Source organism: Thunnus albacares, chromosome 16, assembly GCF_914725855.1.
Source record: "Thunnus albacares chromosome 16, fThuAlb1.1, whole genome shotgun sequence".
Classification (NCBI taxonomy): Eukaryota; Metazoa; Chordata; class Actinopteri; order Scombriformes; family Scombridae; genus Thunnus; species Thunnus albacares.
The window spans coordinates 5,085,789-5,102,586 of record NC_058121.1 but is presented as its reverse complement, the minus strand read 5'-3'; the positions used below and the strand labels follow the sequence as shown (position 1 = coordinate 5,102,586).

The following is a 16,798-nucleotide window of genomic DNA, read 5'->3' as shown; positions in this document are numbered from 1 at the left end:
TAGAGTTCAGATGTGTTGTAACAATACGCCTAGAATCCGCAAAAAACATTTTACAATCATGCATTATAGCTGACAATACAAAATAAAATTGTTGTGCCAACAGGTGTTGAATATGAAAAGACCATTTTATAATAATGTATGTTAAACTGAAAAGTACAATCTGACAATTGAAGATAAATTACAAACTGTAAACAAATCCTAAACAGGTGAGAGGTGGACCTTCCATTTATCCTAAAAACCTACTGGTAAATTTTTCTTTTTAACTTAGGTAAAGTTATGAGCATTGTTGTGCTCAAATTGGTTGAAGCAATACAACAAAGCAATTGAGTATACAGATATTGGTGTAGCTGCAGGTGTTATAGTGTTGATATCTGTTGTAGCAGTGGGTTATGAGTCTGTATGTGTGTTGCACGTGCTGTAGTGTTCATAACTGTTGTAGCAATGGGTGTTGAATATGAAAAATAATTCACAATTAGGCGTGCTAAACTCAAAGGATGTTAAGATAAAATAGATGTTTCCCTATCTATTCTAATCTAAAACCTACTGGTAATTATGGCTGTTGGTGAACTTGTGGGTGATGTAGTGTTCAGATGTGTCGTCGCAATATTTGTTGAGTCTGCAAAGACCAGGTTATGATCATGTGTTATTGTTGACAGACGAAACTAAAAAGAAAAATAAATAATAAAATAAAATAACAATTTTACAACACATATTACACAAAACGTAAACTTAAACAATCACGGCCTCGTTGTACTTAATCATTACAATGCACTTACACTTAAATTAAAAACGTACTCATGACAATAGCTGATTTTGAAATTGTGGATGTTATACTGGTCAGTGTTCAGTTCAGTCGCTAAAGGTTTGAGTATTTGAGATTATGTGATCATCTGTTTTTGCTGAATATACAAAGCAAAATTATTGAGGCACATACAGTATATTACTAACTGTAAACTTTTACTAATTTTTTTTTTAGATACACTTCTCTGACATTTACTTTAAAAACCTATTGACCTTGATTTAAAACACTGCTAAGTTTCAGCAACACAGCTGTGTAACAGTTGTTTTTTTGTTTTTTTTTGGTATTTACTCATCACAAATGTTGTTGGTGTTTAAGCTATAGTGTTCACATCTGTTGTAGCAATATATGTTGAATCTGAAAAAACAATGTTAAAATTATGAAATATTTATCATTTAAAGATATATATCTATAAACTATAAACTTACTTGTGACTGCGGTGGTCAGTGTAGCTGTGGGTGTAGTAGTGTTGAGTGTTGAATCTTAATGACAATAAAATTTACTTAATTTATGAAACACATACGATAATTTTATACTTTTCTATTTCTGGAAATGATATATATATATATACATATATACATTTATAGATGATTTATAGATTGATTGATTGATTTTTGTGTTTTTTCCTGTTGAGACTGATTTTTTTTTTTTTTTTTACTGAAGATGATTAATCTATTCCATTATTTTAAAGTACTTACTTGTTACAATTGATGTTGGTGTTGCTGTGAATATTGTTGTGTTTAAATCTGTTGTAGCAACAGATGTTGAGTCTAAAGAGGACATTTTATAGTTATTTATCTTCTACCTTCAAAATTAATATCCTTTCAAACAAATCTTAAACAAAATATATATAATAATAGTGTTTTGTATTCAAAAATACATACTGGTTACAGCTGGTTGTGTTGTAATGTTCAGACTTGTTGTAGCAATAGGTGTTGTGTCTGTAAAGATGAAATGTTGATCATGTTATGTGAGATTTTAACAATGTATGTATGTATGTATGTATATATATATATACACACACACACACACACACACACACACACACACACACACACACACACACACACACACACACACACATATATATATATATAAACATATACATTTTTTATATTTATACATATAAAAATCAATCTCAAAAGGAGAAAACATAAAAAACAATCAGTCAATCTGTGTGTGTGTGTATATATATATATACACACATTGTTACACACACACACACACACACACACACACACACACACACACACACACACACACACATATATATATATATATATATTGATAGATAGATTGACTGATTGATTTTTGTGTTTTCTCCTTTTGAGATTGATTTTTATTGTTTATTTTTTACTGAAGATGATTAACCTATCTCATTATTTTAAAATACTTACTTGTTACAATTGATGGTGGTGTTGCTGTGAATGTTGTGTTTAAATCTGTTGTTGCAATATATGTTGAATCTGAAAGGAAAAATTGAAAATCATAAAATATTTATCATTTAAAGATATGTAACTTTTTTATGTGTCACCCTTATTTCTATAAACTTACTGGTGACAGCGGTGGTCGGTGTAGCTGTGGGTGTAGTAGTGTTGAGTGTTGAATCTTAATGAAAATAAAATGTACTTAATTTATGTAACACATACTGTAGTTTTATACTTTTCTACTTCTAGAAATACAAAGAGGGTTATAACAAAGCAAAATGTACATCGTTATTTTTGAGCATCTTACTTTCTATACTGGTTGGTGGAGTAGCCATGGGTGTTGTGGTGTTCAGATGTGTTGTAGCAATAGGTGTTGTGTCTGAAAAGATGAAACCTTGATCATGTTATGTGAGATTTTAACTATATATATATATATATATATATATATATATATATATATATATATATATATATATTAATGGAGACTGATTTATTTATTTTACTGAAGATGATTAACCTATTCCATTATTTTAAAGTACTTACTCGTTGCAATTGATGTTGGTGTTGCTGTGAATGTTGTTGTGTTTAAATCTGTTGTAGCAACAGATGTTGAGTCTAAAGAGGACATTTTATAGTTATTTATCTGCTACCTTCAAAATTAATATCCTTTCAAGCAAATCTTAAACAAAAATATAAAAGTATTTTTGTATTCAAAAATACATACTGGTTACAGCTGGTTGTGTTGTAATGTTAAGACTTGTTGTAGCAATAGGTGTTGTGTCTGTAAAGATGAAACCTTGATCATGTTATGTGAGATTTTAATTATATATATATATATATATATATATATATATATATATATATATATAGATAGATAGATAGATAGATAGATAGATAGATAGATAGATAGATAGATAGATAGATAGATAGATTTTTGTGTTTTTTCCTATGGAGACTGACTTTTATTTATTCATTTATTTATTTTTTACTGAAGATGATTAACCAATTCCATTATTTTAAAGTACTTACTTGTTACAAGTGATGTTGGTGTTGCTGTGAATGTTGTTGTGTTTAAATCTGTTGTAGCAACAGATGTTGAGTCTAAAGAGAACATTTTACAGTTATTTATCTGCTACCTTCAAAATTAATATCCTTTCAAGCAAATCTTAAACAAAAATATAAAAGTATTTTTGTATTCAAAAATACATACTGGTTACAGCTGGTTGTGTTGTAATGTTAAGACTTGTTGTAGCAATAGGTGTTGTGTCTGTAAAGATGAAATGTTGATCATGTTATGTGAGATTTTAACAATATATATGTAGATAGATAGATTGACAGATTGATTGATTGATTTTTGTGTTCTTTCCTATTGAGACCGATTTTTATTTTATTTTTATTTTTTTTACTGAAGATGATTAACCTATTCCATTATTTTAAAGTACTTACTTGTTACAATTGATGGTTGTGTTGCTGTGAATGTTGTGTTTAAATCTGTTGTTGCATTATATGTTGAATCTGAAAGGAAAAATTAAAATGATAAAATATTTATCATTTAAAGATATGTAACTTTTTTATGTGTCACCCTTATTTCTATGAACTTACTGGTGACAGCGGTGGTCGGTGTAGCTGTGGGTGTAGTAGTGATGAGTGTTGAATCTTAATGAGAATAAAATGTACTTAATTTATGTAACACATACCATAGTTTATACTTTTCTACTTCTAGATATACAAAGAGGGTTATAACAAAGCAAAATGTACATCGTTATTTTTGAACATCTTACTTTTTAGAGTGGTTGGTGAAGTAGCTGTGAGTGTTGTGGTGTTCAGATGTGTTGTAGCAATAGGTGTTGTATCTGTAAAGATGAAACCTTGATCATGTTATGTGAGATTTTAACTATATATATATATATATATATATATGTAGAGAGATAGATAGATAGATAGATAGATAGATAGATAGATAGATAGATAGATAGATAGATAGATAGATAGATAGATAGATAGATAGATTTTTGTGCTTTTTCCTATGGAGACTGACTTTTATTTATTTATTTATTTTTTTACTGAAGATGATTAACCTATTCCATTATTTTAAAGTACTTACTTGTTACAATTGATGTTGGTGTTGCTGTGAATGTTGTTGTGTTTAAATCTGTTGTAAGAACAGATGTTGAGTCTAAAAAGAAAATTTTATTGTTATTTATCTGCTACCTTCAAAATTAATATCCTTTCAAACAAATCTCAAATAAAAATATAAATGCATTTTTGTATTCAAAAATACATACTGGTTACAGCTGGTTGTGTTGTAATGTTAAGACTTGTTGTAGCAATAGGTGTTGTGTCTGTAAAGATGAAATGTTGATCATGTTATGTGAGATTTTAACAATATATATGTAGATAGATAGATTGACAGATTGATTGATTGATTTTTGAGTTCTTTCCTATTGAGACCGATTTTTATTTATTTTTTATTTTTACTGAAGATGATTAACCTATTCCATTATTTTAAAGTACTTACTTGTTACAATTGATGGTTGTGTTGCTGTGAATGTTGTGTTTAAATCTGTTGTTGCAATATATGTTGAATCTGAAAGGAAAAATTAAAATGATAAAATATTTATCATTTAAAGATATGTAACTTTTTTATGTGTCACCCTTATTTCTATAAACTTACTGGTGACAGCGGTGGTCGGTGTAGCTGTGGGTGTAGTAGTGATGAGTGTTGAATCTTAATGAGAATAAAATGTACTTAATTTATGTAACACATACCGTAGTTTATACTTTTCTACTTCTAGAAATACAAAGAGGGTTATAACAAAGCAAAATGTACATCGTTATTTTTGAACATCTTACTTTTTAGAGTGGTTGGTGAAGTAGCTGTGAGTGTTGTGGTGTTCAGATGTGTTGTAGCAATAGGTGTTGTATCTGTAAAGATGAAACCTTGATCATGTTATGTGAGATTTTAACTATATATATATATATATATATATATATATATATATATATATATATATATATATATATATATATATATATATATATATATATATATATATATATATATATATATATACACACATACATAGATAGATAGATAGATAGATAGATAGATAGATGTTTGTGTTTTTTCCTCTGGAGACTGACTTTTATTTATTTATTTATTTTTTACTGAAGATGATTAACCTATTCCATTATTTTAAAGTACTTACTTGTTACAATTGATGTTGGTGTTGCTGTGAATGTTGTTGTGTTTAAATCTGTTGTAAGAACAGATGTTGAGTCTAAAAAGAAAATTTTATTGTTATTTATCTGCTACCTTCAAAATTAATATCATTTCAAACAAATCTCAAATAAAAATATAAAAGTATTTTTGTATTCAAAAATACATACTGGTTACAGCTGGTTGTGTTGTAATGTTAAGACTTGTTGTAGCAATAGGTGTTGTGTCTGTAAAGATGAAATGTTGATCATGTTATGTGAGATTTTAACAATATATATGTAGATAGATAGATTGACAGATTGATTGATTGATTTTTGTGTTCTTTCCTATTGAGACCGATTTTTATTTTATTTTTATTTTTTTACTGAAGATGATTAACCTATTCCATTATTTTAAAGTACTTACTTGTTACAATTGATGGTTGTGTTGCTGTGAATGTTGTGTTTAAATCTGTTGTTGCAATATATGTTGAATCTGAAAGGAAAAATTAAAATGATAAAATATTTATCATTTAAAGATATGTAACTTTTCTATGTGTCACCCTTATTTCTATAAACTTACTGGTGACTGCGGTGGTCGGTGTAGCTGTGGGTGTAGTAGTGATGAGTGTTGAATCTTAATGAGAATAAAATGTACTTAATTTATGTAACACATTCCGTAGTTTATACTTTTCTACTTCTAGAAATACAAAGAGGGTTATAACAAAGCAAAATGTACATCGTTATTTTTATCATCTTACTTTTTAGAGTGGTTGGTGAAGTAGCTGTGAGTGTTGTGGTGTTCAGATGTGTTGTAACAATAGGTGTTGTATTTGTAAAGATGAAACCTTGATCATGTTATGTGAGATTTTAACTATATATATATATATATATATATATATATATATATATATATATATATATATATATATACACATACATAGATAGATAGATAGATAGATAGATAGATAGATAGATGTTTGTGTTTTTTCCTATGGAGACTGACTTTTATTTATTTATTTTTTTTTACTGAAGATGATTAACCAATTCCATTATTATAAAGTACTTACTTGTTACAATTGATGTTGGTGTTGCTGTGAATGTTGTTGTGTTTAAATCTGTTGTAAGAACAGATGTTGAGTCTAAAAAGAAAATTTAATGTTATTTATCTGCTACCTTCAAAATTAATATCCTTTCAAACAAATCTCAAATAAAAATATAAAAGTATTTTTGTATTCAAAAATACATACTGGTTACAGCTGGTTGTGTTGTAATGTTAAGACTTGTTGTAGCAATAGGTGTTGTGTCTGTAAAGATGAAATGTTGATCATGTTATGTGAGATTTTAACAATATATATGTAGATAGATAGATTGACAGATTGATTGATTGATTTTTGTGTTCTTTCCTATTGAGACCGATTTTTATTTTATTTTTATTTTTTTACTGAAGATGATTAACCTATTCCATTATTTTAAAGTACTTACTTGTTACAATTGATGGTTGTGTTGCTGTGAATGTTGTGTTTAAATCTGTTGTTGCAATATATGTTGAATCTGAAAGGAAAAATTAAAATGATAAAATATTTATCATTTAAAGATATGTAACTTTTTTATGTGTCACCCTTATTTCTATAAACTTACTGGTGACTGCGGTGGTCGGTGTAGCTGTGGGTGTAGTAGTGATGAGTGTTGAATCTTAATGAAAATAAAATGTACTTAATTTATGTAACACATACCGTAGTTTATACTTTTCTACTTCTAGAAATACAAAGAGGGTTATAACAAAGCAAAATGTACATCGTTATTTTTGAACATCTTACTTTTTAGAGTGGTTGGTGAAGTAGCTGTGAGTGTTGTGGTGTTCAGATGTGTTATAGCAATAGGTGTTGTATCTGTAAAGATGAAACCTTGATCATGTTACGTGAGATTTTAACTATATATATATATATATATATATATATATATATATATATATATATATATATATATATATATGTAGGTAGAGAGATATATAGATAGATAGATAGATAGATAGATAGATAGATAGATTTTTGTGTTTTTTCCTATGGAGACTGACTTTTATTTATTTATTTATTTATTTTTTACTGAAGATGATTAACCAATTCCATTATTTTAAGGTACTTACTTGTTACAATTGATGTTGGTGTTGCTGTGAATGTTGCTGTGTTTAAATCTGTTGTAAGAACAGATGTTGAGTCTAAAAAGAAAATTTTATTGTTATTTATCTGCTACCTTCAAAATTAATATCCTTTCAAACAAATCTCAAATAAAAATATAAATGCATTTTTGTATTCAAAAATACATACTGGTTACAGCTGGTTGTGTTGTAATGTTAAGACTTGTTGTAGCAATAGGTGTTGTGTCTGTAAAGATGAAATGTTGATCATGTTATGTGAGATTTTAACAATATATATGTAGATAGATAGATTGACAGATTGATTGATTGATTTTTGTGTTCTTTCCTATTGGGACCGATTTTTATTTATTTTTTATTTTTACTGAAGATGATTAACCTATTCCATTATTTTAAAGTACTTACTTGTTACAATTGATGGTTGTGTTGCTGTGAATGTTGTGTTTAAATCTGTTGTTGCAATATATGTTGAATCTGAAAGGAAAAATTAAAATGATAAAATATTTATCATTTAAAGATATGTAACTTTTTTATGTGTCACCCTTATTTCTATAAACTTACTGGTGACAGCAGTGGTCGGTGTAGCTGTGGGTGTAGTAGTGATGAGTGTTGAATCTTAATGAGAATAAAATGTACTTAATTTATGTAACACATACCGTAGTTTATACTTTTCTACTTCTAGAAATACAAAGAGGGTTATAACAAAGCAAAATGTACATCGTTATTTTTGAACATCTTACTTTTTAGAGTGGTTGGTGAAGTAGCTGTGAGTGTTGTGGTGTTCAGATGTGTTGTAGCAATAGGTGTTGTATCTGTAAAGATGAAACCTTGATCATGTTATGTGAGATTTTAACTATATATATATATATATATATATATATATATATATATATATATATATATATATATATATAGGTAGAGAGATATATATATAGATAGATAGATAGATAGATAGATAGATTTTTGTGTTTTTTCCTATGGAGACTGACTTTTATTTATTTATTTATTTATTTTTTTACTGAAGATGATTAACCTATTCCATTATTTTAAAGTACTTACTTGTTACAATTGATGTTGGTGTTGCTGTGAATGTTGTTGTGTTTAAATCTGTTGTAAGAACAGATGTTGAGTCTAAAAAGAAAATTTTATTGTTATTTATCTGCTACCTTCAAAATTAATATCCTTTCAAACAAATCTCAAATAAAAATATAAATGCATTTTTGTATTCAAAAATACATACTGGTTACAGCTGGTTGTGTTGTAATGTTAAGACTTGTTGTAGCAATAGGTGTTGTGTCTGTAAAGATGAAATGTTGATCATGTTATGTGAGATTTTAACAATATATATGTAGATAGATAGATTGACAGATTGATTGATTGATTTTTGTGTTCTTTCCTATTGAGACCGATTTTTATTTATTTATGTTTTTTACTGAAGATGATTAACCTATTCCATTATTTTAAAGTACTTACTTGTTACAATTGATGGTTGTGTTGCTGTGAATGTTGTGTTTAAATCTGTTGTTGCAATATATGTTGAATCTGAAAGGAAAAATTAAAATGATAAAATATTTATCATTTAAAGATATGTAACTTTTTTATGTGTCACCCTTATTTCTATAAACTTACTGGTGACAGCGGTGGTCGGTGTAGCTGTGGGTGTAGTAGTGATGAGTGTTGAATCTTAATGAGAATAAAATGTACTTAATTTATGTAACACATTCCGTAGTTTATACTTTTCTACTTCTAGAAATACAAAGAGGGTTATAACAAAGCAAAATGTACATCGTTATTTTTGAACATCTTACTTTTTAGAGTGGTTGGTGAAGTAGCTGTGAGTGTTGTGGTGTTCAGATGTGTTGTAGCAATAGGTGTTGTATCTGTAAAGATGAAACCTTGATCATGTTACGTGTAGATAGATAGATTTTTGTGTTCCCTATGGAGACTGACTTTTATTTATTTATTTATTTATTTTTACTGAAGATGATTAACCTATTCCATTATTTTAAAGTACTTACTTGTTACAATTGATGTTGGTGTTGCTGTGAATGTTGTTGTGTTTAAATCTGTTGTAAGAACAGATGTTGAGTCTAAAAAGAAAATTTTATTGTTATTTATCTGCTACCTTCAAAATTAATATCCTTTCAAACAAATCTCAAATAAAAATATAAATGCATTTTTGTATTCAAAAATACATACTGGTTACAGCTGGTTGTGTTGTAATGTTAAGACTTGTTGTAGCAATAGGTGTTGTGTCTGTAAAGATGAAATGTTGATCATGTTATGTGAGATTTTAACAATATATATGTAGATAGATAGATTGACAGATTGATTGATTGATTTTTGTGTTCTTTCCTATTGAGACCGATTTTTATTTATTTATGTTTTTTACTGAAGATGATTAACCTATTCCATTATTTTAAAGTACTTACTTGTTACAATTGATGGTTGTGTTGCTGTGAATGTTGTGTTTAAATCTGTTGTTGCAATATATGTTGAATCTGAAAGGAAAAATTAAAATGATAAAATATTTATCATTTAAAGATATGTAACTTTTTTATGTGTCACCCTTATTTCTATAAACTTACTGGTGACAGCGGTGGTCGGTGTAGCTGTGGGTGTAGTAGTGATGAGTGTTGAATCTTAATGAGAATAAAATGTACTTAATTTATGTAACACATTCCGTAGTTTATACTTTTCTACTTCTAGAAATACAAAGAGGGTTATAACAAAGCAAAATGTACATCGTTATTTTTGAACATCTTACTTTTTAGAGTGGTTGGTGAAGTAGCTGTGAGTGTTGTGGTGTTCAGATGTGTTGTAGCAATAGGTGTTGTATCTGTAAAGATGAAACCTTGATCATGTTACGTGTAGATAGATAGATTTTTGTGTTCCCTATGGAGACTGACTTTTATTTATTTATTTATTTATTTTTACTGAAGATGATTAACCTATTCCATTATTTTAAAGTACTTACTTGTTACAATTGATGTTGGTGTTGCTGTGAATGTTGTAGTGTTTAAATCTGTTGTAAGAACAGATGTTGAGTCTAAAAAGAAAATTTTATTGTCATTTATCTGCTACCTTCAAAATTAATATCCTTTCAAACAAATCTCAAATAAAAATATAAATGCATTTTTGTATTCAAAAATACATACTGGTTACAGCTGGTTGTGTTGTTATGTTAAGACTTGTTGTAACAGAAGGTGTTGTGTCTGTAAAGAACATTTTGTAGTAATGTGTCAATGCAAAATTATTCACTCTAGTGATTAACCATGTTCAGTATACTGTACATGTTTTTACATACGGTATTACCTTAAAACAGCCTACTTGTAAAAAGTAATAGTGCTGTTACAATTGCACTTACTTGTTATAACTGTCAGTGATGTGGTTGCAGCTGCAGTTGTGTTTAGATTAGTTGTACCAACAGGTGTGGAATCTAAATGGAATATTACACAATTATTTATTGTGGTAAATTCATAGTGACCATTATACAGTTGTTACATATGACAATGTATATGTAAAACAATGTTGTTTTTAATCATTTACAGTATTTTTTCCAACATATACTTTTCTAGTCAATGAGGTAATGATCACAAAACAAAAACTTTTAATGCACTGTACAGTTATGACCCATGTTTATCTTGAAACTTCATTGAATTGAAACGTAATTGTTACACTAGTTGCTGGATTAGCTGTCGGTATAGTAATGTTTAAATCTTAACCAGAGGACTGTTACCCATCCCTTACTTCTAAATACTTACTAGTAACTACAGTCAACGGTGTAATTGTGGGGGTTGTAGTGTTCAAGTCTGTTGTAGCAATAGGTGTTGTGTCTATAAGGAGCATTTTATAATGACGTGTTAATATCGACAATAGAATTCAAAATTAGTCAGAAGAATGTTTGAAGAACCTACTTGTTATGATTGTTGATGCAACTGTTGTAGTGGCCACATCTGTTGTACCAACAGGTGTAGAATCTGAAAAGAACACAAATGTTAAATCCCTCAAGTGAAGATGAGTAACAGAAAATTCACATGTAAAATATAAGTGTTGTGGTGTATAACAATAATGCTTAAAATTAAATTTAAAAAATAATAATAAAAAAATAATAATAATAATTTTACACCCGTTTTTGGCATCTTATTTGCAACCTTACCAGTACCTATAAATGTACATATAGCCAAATTGTGTTTAATTTAGTGGATATACCTTATTTATTCTACTATTATTTGAATTGCCATGCATGGAAAAGTAAATGTAAAAATGTAAAATACACCAGTGTTATATAGTAGTTTACTATATAAGTTTAACCCTTTTGGTAAAAATCTTACTTATTACCAGTGGCATGGCATGACTTTGCCACTAGTTGGGGCTGCGGCCCCATGTAGCTCTGTGTATTTTTCCGTGAACATGCAGTATACAATGTGGCAGAGAGCCAGCTGCTGGTGGCTACGGCTAGGCTAGCAGTTTCTAAAAGTTAAACAGGTATCTTTTGGTGGCCACATAGCAACTGCTTTCACTTTACAACTACCACCACAGTACCACAATGATCCGTGTACATTTTGCCTGCCATCAGTGAGTAAATGTTATCTAATAAGGAAGCAGCAATTTGGAAATCTGGCAACATTTCTTGGGCACAAAATTCTCCACCCCAGATCCAGTTATTTAACCAACCATAACCAATCAGGGGCCACCAGGAAAAGCCAAACATATTACACACATACCACCGTAGGACGGATAAAAGTACGCCATTTGGCACGCAGACAAAGATTGTAGGCAGAGCTTTTTCATTAGTCATTACACGTTTCTGTAATTATGCATGATTTATGTGAAAGTAACAACTAAATTTTATACACACACAACAACAAATAACAAAAACTATTTTTCATTAAAATATGTATTTCACAATTGGATTTGCAGGAGGCGTGGCACCCCAGGACCCTGAATGTACCACATGTCGTTGCTTATTACGAAGACGAAAAGTCAAAGTCAACATTTTACATCAAATATATGTGAGTATCATACAGTACATTAGTTATGAGAGTAGGAGTTGTTAAATTTGCTGTAGTGTTTTGCATTGTGGCAACAGTTTGATTTTTTAAAAAGTCAAACAGTTGTTTGCTGAAATACCAAGAAAAGCTAAAAGAGTAGCTCAACTGTTAAAACTCAGACAAACCATATTTCAGAAGCTTGATGAATGAGAAGGAATAAGTGACAGGTTCAGTAAAGAGGTAGAAGAAGAAGTAGGGAGACAGCCAACAACTATGTAGTATTCATAAATTTAGTGTTGTGTTTACCAGTTGGAGGAGTTGGTGATGGGCAAATGAAGAGGTCTGTTTGAAAAAGAGACAGAGTCATTTTTGAAAACAAATAGTTGGGCAAATATATAAATGTGACTGATGCATGAAAGTACTTCATTGGGGATTTTAAGCTCCTACCTGACAGTGGCTGGCAATAAATCCCATCTGGAGGAATGGCATTGATGCATCCACAAGTATTGTCAGTTATATTGTTGCATTTGCCAAAAGTGGAGCACATATGACAAGGCCAACGATACTGTTCTTCACATCTACATTGGAACGTTGTACCATTTGGGTAACAAACTACAGAGAAAATGATAATTAAACAGACACTATTGAATTGTTGAACTTGAAATAGGTTTTAGTGTATGCTAATTAATTCTGAAGATGTAACATTATTTTTTACCTGTAGAAATATTGACATCCAAGACCTGTATGTGGTTGTTGATGCTGATGGGGTAACTGATGTTGCTCAGAATGGTCCTCAGTTGATTTATTACTGCAACATCTGAGATGTTCAACTCAATAGAAATGATGTATTCATAAACTGGAGGAGCTGTAGGGAGATATTCAAATAAACATGGCATACTGTAAAAACAACATGTTTTGCCTGGAGTACTAACATTACAACCATTCAGTGTTGTCCATTGATTTAGTTGTGTCTTAGTCTCAGTCTTACTTGTTGGTGATGGAGAAGGTGTTGTAACAGGACAAGCTGCAAAGTCTGTAAGGAGGAAAAGAGAGAAAAGTACAATAGCTGCTGAATTAGAATAGATTTTGGCATTGAAACTTCTTAGCTAAATATCGATTGCTGCTTTATTTCCATATGATTAGTTAAAAACTGCTTACTGTGCTGATCAACAGGCTGGCAATATTGTCCATCAGGAGGGAGGGTATTGATGCATCCACATGTGTCATCAGTGATGTTGTCACAGGATCCATACAGGAAACACTGGTCACATGACCAACGATACTGATCCTCACATCTGCACTGGAAACCAGCACTGCTTGGATAGCAAACTGGGGAGGGTTTAAGAAAATATCAAGATCATTTACAAGGAAATCTTGTGTTGTTATTGTTGATATACACATATAAGTTGTGAATTTTGCATGAAATAAATACACATTTGTTGTACACAGGTAAAAATGTTTAGCAGTGTAGAGGTGGTTCCGTTTTTTGTGTCACTCAGTGTATTGTCTACCTTCTCTATTGTTTTGCTTTGCTTTAACTGACCACAGAATAAATTGCTTATCAGTACTTTTAGTTAAAATGTTATTATTTTTACCTGTAGAGATGTTCACATCTGAGACCTGTATGTGGTTGTTGATGCTAATGGGGAAACTGATGTTGCTCAGAATGGTCCTCAGTTGATCTATTACTGCAACATCTGAGATGTTCAACTCAACAGAAATGATGTATTCATAAACAACGGGAGGAGCTGTAGGTAGATATTAAAAGAAACGTGGCATTATGTTTATGTTTAACTTGAAGTGCTGATATTAATAATCACTTAATGTTCTTTATTAATTAAATGCTGTCTTCTCAATCTTACTTGTTGGTGATGGAGAGGATGTTGTGGCAGGACAAGTTGTAAAATCTGGGAGGAAAAGAGAGAAAAGTACAGTAGCTCCAGAATAAGAACACATTTTGGTACTCACACTTCTTAGCTAAGTATTGATTGCTGCTTTATTTCTACATGATTAGTTTAAAACCGCTTACTGTGCTGATCAACTGGCTGGCAATATTGTCCATCAGGAGGGAGGGTATTGATGCATCCACACGTGTCATCAGTGATGTTGTCACAGGATCCATACAGGAAACACTGGTCACATGACCAACGATACTGATCTTCACATCTGCACTGGAAACCAGCACTGCTTGGATAGCAGACTGGAAATAATCATATCATGATGAAATATGTCTACTAAGAAAGCATCTGTAATACATCTATTGAGAATTTGTTGTTAAATCAATGAAAAAAATGCAGATCTGAATTGCACGCTTCCAAATATTCAAAATCTGAAAAAAGGTACATTTTAATAACTGATTCAGAGTGATTGTGAGATTGGGAAAGTCAGATGGCTGACAACGTATGTAACCTTTTTAATAAAGAATGTTTAATAGTTGTATAGTTAGATGTTGAAACACTGTTGTGCTAAAATGGATATGTACCCTCATGATTAGCAGAAAATACTGTTATACTTTGTTGCACCATAATCTAAAGTTATATTCTTAGTCTGACATAAATAACAGAGCAAATCTTTCGAAGATCCCAACATTACAGAAGGCCACTTCTTGAGAGATGATGCATACCACATTATGAGATGATAAACATATAAGCTAAAGAAAAGATAAAAAAGATATTTAAAAATCAATAGACTTCTACTACTATATGTTTTGACCCCTGAAGAATTCGAAATCAGACTATAAAATCCTTTTTTTAAAATACACCATGAAGTGAAAAAGTTGTATATGTTGAATCATTTTAAATGACATTATTCTTACCTGTAGAAATGTTAACATCAGATATTTCTATGTCCTTGTTGATGCTGATGGGGTAACTGATGTTTCCCAGAGCGGCTTTCAGTTGAACTATTATTGTTGCATCTGTAGTGTTCAACTCAATAGAAATGAGGTATTCATAAAGAACTGGTGCGGCTGCAAAGAAAGAAATCAAAGGAGAGTTGCAGAAATGAACTATAAATGCAGTATCACTTATCTGTACTGTGTTTATCTTTTTGTTTTCACAGATTAAATATTGCCTTCTTGGTCTTACTCGTTGGTGGTGGAGGTTTTGTTGTAAGAGGACAAGTTGTAAAGTCTGTAAGAAGGAAGAGAGAGAGCATTTGATTCTGAATAAAAGATAATTACCACTATACTTATAAGCTACATACTGTATTAGCCTTGATATACTGTAACACATTATATTTTTCTGGACACTACATTTGAAAAAGTTGGACAATCTTACATTTGAGGAAAAGACATTTAGATGTAATTATGCATTTCTGACAACAGATGGCACTGTTTTCAAAAGCTTCCTTCTGACTGAAACAAGCTCCTGTCTTTAGGCAACTCAAAAGCCAGGAGTGACAGAGACACAATAATTGTTTTGAAAAGAAAAGTGGCTCAGAGAAGCCGCTTATTTCAGTTTAACAATGCTTCAGAGAGCTATAATGCAAATTTTCTAATTATGGTTGTCAGAGAGGAAAAATTATCAAATAACTACTATGACAGTGTCACACATTGTCATGTTACGAGATTGTGTCTTAAATAAAAGAGTAAATCTCTCCAGGATCCCAACATTGCATTAGGCCACCTCTGAGAGCTTGACATAAGAATTAAGGAATGGCTCTTAATAGCCCTGTCAGCTTTGAAATCACTTAACAGCTGAATCTCCTATAATTCTGATTCTCTTTTGAAGCCCATCGATCATGTTTACTGTATTTAATTTGCATAACCAAACAACAAATGTGATTACTGTATATATAAATTTAATTTTCATTCATTTGCAGTTTTTTTCTTCAAATGTGACAGTATTTATGGAATATCCCCCTATCTTGATTTGATAAAAGTATATATTCAAAGTGTCCAATCTTCACTTGTTTTTTTTATTCCAAAACATTGTGTTGCTAAATGGTTTTTACAATAAGCCACATCGTACACTGCCGTGAATGCAGTAATTACTATAGACCAACTTACTGTGCTGATCAACAGGCTGGCAATATTGTCCATCAGGAGGGAGGGTATTGATGCATCTACAGGTGTCATCAGTGATGTTGTCACAGGATCCATACAGGAAACACTGGTCACATGACCAACGATACTGATCCTCACATCTGCACCGGAAACCAGCACTGCTTGGATAGCAAACTGGAAACAAAAACATGGATATCTGAGGCCTTTTATTTACATACA

At 30.4% G+C, this 16,798-nt stretch overlaps 1 protein-coding gene and 4 long non-coding RNA genes across 5 annotated transcripts in view; 1 reads left to right on the top strand and 4 right to left on the bottom strand.

Annotated features, from left to right (window-relative positions):
• Positions 1–13,835, top strand: part of LOC122999866 — a 32,750-nt gene extending 18,915 nt beyond the window's left edge. Inside the window, exons 3-4 of the long non-coding RNA XR_006407841.1 lie at positions 12,503–12,594; positions 13,747–13,835. This is a non-coding gene — a long non-coding RNA (uncharacterized LOC122999866). The remainder of the gene's footprint in view (positions 1–12,502; positions 12,595–13,746) is intronic.
• The window catches only part of LOC122999865, a 44,404-nt gene that overhangs the window by 15,519 nt on the left and 12,087 nt on the right, over positions 1–16,798 (bottom strand). Inside the window, exons 20-33 of the mRNA XM_044377189.1 lie at positions 16,583–16,753; positions 15,660–15,704; positions 15,389–15,541; positions 14,603–14,773; positions 14,436–14,480; positions 14,169–14,321; positions 13,732–13,902; positions 13,562–13,606; positions 13,289–13,438; positions 13,021–13,185; positions 12,880–12,915; positions 11,497–11,559; positions 11,344–11,415; positions 10,947–11,018 (exon numbers count right to left, since the gene is read on the bottom strand). Coding sequence (XP_044233124.1) covers positions 10,947–11,018; positions 11,344–11,415; positions 11,497–11,559; positions 12,880–12,915; positions 13,021–13,185; positions 13,289–13,438; positions 13,562–13,606; positions 13,732–13,902; positions 14,169–14,321; positions 14,436–14,480; positions 14,603–14,773; positions 15,389–15,541; positions 15,660–15,704; positions 16,583–16,753 — 1,512 coding nt within the window. The remainder of the gene's footprint in view (positions 1–10,946; positions 11,019–11,343; positions 11,416–11,496; positions 11,560–12,879; positions 12,916–13,020; positions 13,186–13,288; positions 13,439–13,561; positions 13,607–13,731; positions 13,903–14,168; positions 14,322–14,435; positions 14,481–14,602; positions 14,774–15,388; positions 15,542–15,659; positions 15,705–16,582; positions 16,754–16,798) is intronic.
• Positions 4,641–7,290, bottom strand: LOC122999867. The gene is made up of 8 exons (XR_006407842.1): positions 7,066–7,290; positions 6,675–6,978; positions 6,495–6,566; positions 6,008–6,061; positions 5,617–5,920; positions 5,436–5,507; positions 4,901–4,954; positions 4,641–4,813 (listed from the first exon to the last, which is right to left on the bottom strand). It is a non-coding gene; the product is annotated as an uncharacterized LOC122999867 (long non-coding RNA).
• LOC122999868 lies at positions 8,567–9,442 on the bottom strand. The gene is made up of 3 exons (XR_006407843.1): positions 9,388–9,442; positions 9,209–9,262; positions 8,567–9,121 (listed from the first exon to the last, which is right to left on the bottom strand). It is a non-coding gene; the product is annotated as an uncharacterized LOC122999868 (long non-coding RNA).
• LOC122999869 lies at positions 10,047–10,401 on the bottom strand. The gene is made up of 3 exons (XR_006407844.1): positions 10,347–10,401; positions 10,168–10,221; positions 10,047–10,080 (listed from the first exon to the last, which is right to left on the bottom strand). It is a non-coding gene; the product is annotated as an uncharacterized LOC122999869 (long non-coding RNA).